This window comes from Mus pahari, chromosome 6 (assembly GCF_900095145.1).
Source record: "Mus pahari chromosome 6, PAHARI_EIJ_v1.1, whole genome shotgun sequence".
Lineage (NCBI taxonomy): Eukaryota > Metazoa > Chordata > Mammalia > Rodentia > Muridae > Mus > Mus pahari.
In genome coordinates this window covers 17,185,030-17,189,973 of record NC_034595.1, presented here as the reverse complement: position 1 = coordinate 17,189,973, position 4,944 = coordinate 17,185,030, and the positions used below count along the sequence as shown (strand labels likewise).

Sequence of the window (4,944 nt, the reverse complement as noted above, 5' to 3'; positions counted from 1 at the left end):
TCCCCCTCCCCCCTCCCCTTCTTCCTCTCCCTTCCCCTCTCCCTCTCTGTCTCTCTCAACAGATGTCACAGGCCTTTCGAGGAACCTTGTCCCATGTAAGTTTCACGCCATGGTTGGCACTTCTGGGCACAACTGAATTCTTCCGAGGAAGCCTCTTCAAGACTCCTCGAGGGTCCTCATTTAGAGGAGTGAAAAATATCACCCAACGCCACGTATGAGCCCTCCTCAAGCCAAGCTGGCAAGAGGCACTGAGGCCTGGAGGGAGGCCTGAAGGTAGCCAGCCATCTACACAGCAGCAGAAGTGCTTCTCTAACAGGTAGAGGTGGGTGAGGCGCCTCAAACTTTCTTTGACTGACGCGTGGCAACCTTTCTTCTGCAGACCTTGTTCCTGCTTCCCAGATACTCAGAGCCCCCTGTTTTGAGTTGTTTCTTTACAATTTAGGAAGGCTTGGACTTTGAGCCTCTGAAAAATGGAACTGTTTCTCTGGATAAGGCAGTAGTTCTCAACCTTCCCGGCTGTGACCCCCTCATGGTGCGATGACCTCAACCACACATTTTTTTGGGGGGTGTGTGTGGCTACTTTATAACTGTAATTTTGCTACTGTAATAAATTGTAATGTAAATACCTGATATTCAAATTGTCTAAGGTGACCCCTGTGAAAGGGTCATTCAACAACCCCACCCCAAAGGGGGGTCATAACCTACAGGTTGAAAATCACTGAACTAAAAGAATACAGTTGTCTAGGAGAACACTGATTTAGCCTCAGTTCTAGTAGGTGAAATCACATTAAACATTTGAGCAAATGCATCGAAAACTGTATTAAAGAGTCAAGCCTTATTATTCAGTGTGCGAGAGGCCTGGCTCTGGAATGTTTCCAGCCTGAGTGACCACCTAGCAACAGACTTAGCACAGGTAAGTGCTCCACAGGGAAGCCACTGTATAGGCACCATCACTACCTTACCTGTTCACCCACAGGTCCTGGACGTCCAGGATCCCCTGGTTCCCCCTGCAAAGGAACACAAACAGAAGAAAAGTCAGATCAGAAGGTGGGACACTGAAACCACTCAAGGAAGTGTCAAGGGCCAAGTGGTCTTCGATGTCATTGGCGATGATGAACAAGAACCCCAGTCCCCAGACTTTGGCCTTGAAGATGCCAAACAGTTAGCAGCCACCAAAGGGCACTACTCCAACCCTGCAGTCTCATTCCCTTTGAGTGGGTAATGGAATTCTCCAGCATCCTGACTCCTTTCGGACACCAAGCAACCTAATTCATTTTGTTAGGGTGGAAAAGACTGTAAGGTCACAGAGCCAGCTACAAGGAGGGCTAGAATTGGGACCTAGGTTAGCTTGACTGAGGCCCATTTCCATGTAGGCTGCCCACTTCAGGAAGAACGTGGAATTGCAGATAAAGGTCATTGAAAACTAAGCCTCCCCTCCAAGCTTCATCACTAGCAAAGATATTCTTCAGGAGTCTTGTCTCTGAGCTGGGTTCATCCTTCCAGCTCCTAGTACTTGGTGAGCTGGCATAACTTTACCAGGCAGCTATGGTCTCCGATGAACAGATATTATTCAATAGGTGGCATAGCTATATATGGGATGAATCTACCCATCAGAGAAATCCAACTGATATCTGAGGGACTGTGGCAAGACTCAGAGGGCAGGATGCGGCCTCACAAGGAGAAGAACTTAGAAACAAAACATAGCTCTTGTGTCCAAGCCATAGCATGGTGTCAGGAATGCTGGCAGGGTCAGGCCAGACACATGGTCATGTCATCCACTCCCTTGGGTGAAGGTTATCACCAGGACCCGAGGGATCTTTCCTAACCTCCTCTGTCCAGTGCATTCACAGACTTAGCCCAACATAGCTCCCTTTGAAGGGCCTTCCTTGGAAATGACGGTTAAACTTCAGTATCAACCTTACTGGATTTGAAATGGGCATCAAAACACATGTGTGTGTCTATGCTGGTATTTCTAGGGAGGTTTAACTGAGACAGGAAGACTCATGCTGACCGTGAGCAGCACTGTCCTAGGGGCTGGGCACCCAAGTGAATAAAAGGAAGAAAGGGGGCAGCCACCTGTTGAGGTTTGGTCTTTTGCTATGCATTTTAAGTATATATAATGGTAAGTGTGGGCCCCCAAGGCGTGGTTGCCCCAGAGATAAGAGAATCCTCAGGTAGACCCAAGTGATGCTGTGAGACCTCACCCCCAAGTTATTTCTGATTGGTGAATAAAGACACCTATAGCCTATAGCTGGGCAGAGTTGAGATAGGCAGGCCTTGGTGTTCCTGGACTTGGTGTTGAAAGAGATCATGATGAGAGGGAGAAGAAGGTGGAGAGAGGAGAAAGTCACTGTGGGTTAGGAGTCAAGAAAGCACTGGCCACGAGGTCTGGCCAAGTGGAGTTAAGAGCAGCCCAGATGAAACATAGCAAATAATAACTCCAGGTTATCGATAGGAAAGTAGATTCTGATAGCATAGAGGATTGATATCTGCCCAGCTCTAGTGTTGTGTAACTTATTGTAAATAATAAAAGTTGTGTGTCTTTTATCTGGGAGCTGAACGATCAGAGGTGGTTACAAGTCCTGGATTGAGACGTAATATTCCACATCAGCCACCATCCCCTGCTTCCCACTTCCCACTCTGCCCAGATGCCAAGAGGCTCAGCTACACAGTTTTGCCTCCATGACACCCACTACACCTCTCTGGCCACGGTGACCTGTACCTTCATAAACTGGCAGCCAAAATAGATTCTTCTTTCCTGTGCTGGCTAGTTTTGTGTCAACTCGACACATCATAGCTATCTGAGAGGAGAGAATCTCAGTTGAGAAAGTGCCTCCATAAGACCGGGCTGCAGGCAGGCCTGTAGAGCATTTCATTAACTACTGATTGGGAGGAAGTGTCCGGCACCTTGTGGGTGGGACCTTCCCTGGGCTGGTGGTGTCCTGCGTCCCATAAGAAAATGGGCTGAGCAAGGCATGAAGAGAAATCCAGTAAGCAGCACCCTTCCAGAGCCTCTTCATCAGCTCCTGCCTGCAGGTTCCTGTCCTACTTGAGTGCCTGCCCTGACTTCCTTCTGGGATGAACCGTGATGTGGATGTGTTGGTCAGTTAAACCCTTTCCTCTCCAACTCGCTTTTGGTCACGGCATTTCATCACAGCACAGTGACCCTGACCAAGACATTCCCTTAACCTGTTTTCTATCAGGCATTTTGTCCCTGAGATAAGAAACGTAGCCCACTCCCTGACTGGGATCAGTACTTAGCTTGATCATTAAAATAAGGCCCACTAATAGACACAAGGCATCTTTATCACACATCAGAGGCCATCCAGAGGCCTAGAGGAGAAAGCAGAATTCTCCTTCTACTCCGGTTAAGCACTGTCAGTCTCTTGCCTTCTCAGTATAGGAAGAAGGCAGGTGACACCCCAGCTCACACTCCCATTCACAGCCTGCCCCATTGTCTGCCATATCTGTTACTTGAACAATCCCCCCGCTGTTGGACACCTAGTCTACTTCCTTTCCTCTCTGTTACCCTGGACTGAATAAGGACCACTGTTTCCTCTCCCTTTTCATTAGCCATGAGATTCTGTGCTTGTCCAAGGCTTTATATGACCAACCTCCGCCACCACCACCCCCAGACATGCTTTAATCTCCTCACCTTTGAGCCATCCAGGCCAGACCTCCCAGGAAACCCCTTCCTCCCAGGCTGACCCTGTAACAGAGAGATACACATGAAGGGGGCTGACAGGGACAGTGCTGAGGGACCCTGGAGAATCTTAGGAATCTAGCACATTCTGGAGGGGACAGCGGATGTAGAGACCCAGTGTCACCAGGCATCCAGACGAAGGAATTCAAAGATGCTCTCCAGCTAGGTGGCCTCAGCATGGCTTCCTCGTTCCCTGGACTGATCTGTCATCAACAGGGACAATGGCCCCTGCTTTCTATGGGAGAGGTCAGGAAGAGGTTGGACGAAGCACCTGGGTGCAGGGTAATTCAGACTTCCTGTTTGTGGTCTTCCAAACATGGTCAGAGAACTCTGCTACTCTAGGGACCCTTTTAGGAGGGCCAGGTGGGAAAGTCTGCTTCACAGTAGCCCTGGGATGTCTGTCATCTGCCTCCCTCACTCTCTCTGAAGCATGTAGTGAACTGTAGAGACTTTGTGACTCATGGCATCATCACAGACTGATGCAGACACAGAAGTAGGAAGCCAGCTGACTTCACCAGAGTGACATTAAAGAGCTTGGCAAAAAAAATGGGAACAGCGAGCCGGTTTTTGTCCCACTCACTTTGTCCTGATTCAGAAAATAGAGTGATTTGGGACAAAAGAAAGATGCTGCTCGTGAGGAACAGACTTATAATTAACTTCCACCGAATAAATAAACATGCCTAGAGTGTGTTTGTTCTAATTATTCATACCAATCAGATGTAACCCACACTAGCAAATATTCTTGGGGGCTCCATCATTTCTGAATGTTACAGAGAAACTGAAGTCAGAAGCCTCATGGACTGCCAGTCACACCATGGCTGGGGAGTGTAGGTGGGGCAGGCAGGTCTTCTGCAGAGCTGGAAGCTAGGGATGGAATGTGCACCTCAGCTCTGGTAGCCAACCCTATGTCCTAGCTGCAGGACCCAGGCTAAACCTTCCACCCTTTAGCCTCGGTTGTTCCCCTCTGAGAAGACTGAGCAAAGTGGGCAGCTCCTGGAAGCATTCCCTAGGAAATGGCCACATAGAATCCAACAGACCTAAGAGGCAGGTACAGCCATTGGCACCCGCCTTCAGTCTCCTTCCTTAGGCCACTTCTGTGTTCTCTGACTGGCCAGAAGCCTCCCTGCTGGCTCCCAGCCAAGAAGCCCCACCTCCTCCCCTCTGGGCCAGCAACACTCACTCACCTCCAAGCCTGGGACTCCTGGTGGCCCCATGGGTCCTTCATCTCCCTGGATTGCGGG

The 4,944-nt window shown here is 49.4% G+C and overlaps 1 protein-coding gene across 2 annotated transcripts in view; it reads right to left on the bottom strand.

The window, feature by feature from the left end:
- The window catches only part of Col27a1 (collagen type XXVII alpha 1 chain), a 120,586-nt gene that overhangs the window by 48,327 nt on the left and 67,315 nt on the right, over nt 1-4,944 (bottom strand). For both annotated transcript variants that reach the window (XM_029539894.1, XM_021200052.2), the window contains exons 22-24: nt 4,888-4,932; nt 3,656-3,709; nt 963-1,007 (exon numbers count right to left, since the gene is read on the bottom strand). In XM_029539894.1, the coding sequence (XP_029395754.1) occupies nt 963-1,007; nt 3,656-3,709; nt 4,888-4,932 (144 nt within the window). The remainder of the gene's footprint in view (nt 1-962; nt 1,008-3,655; nt 3,710-4,887; nt 4,933-4,944) is intronic.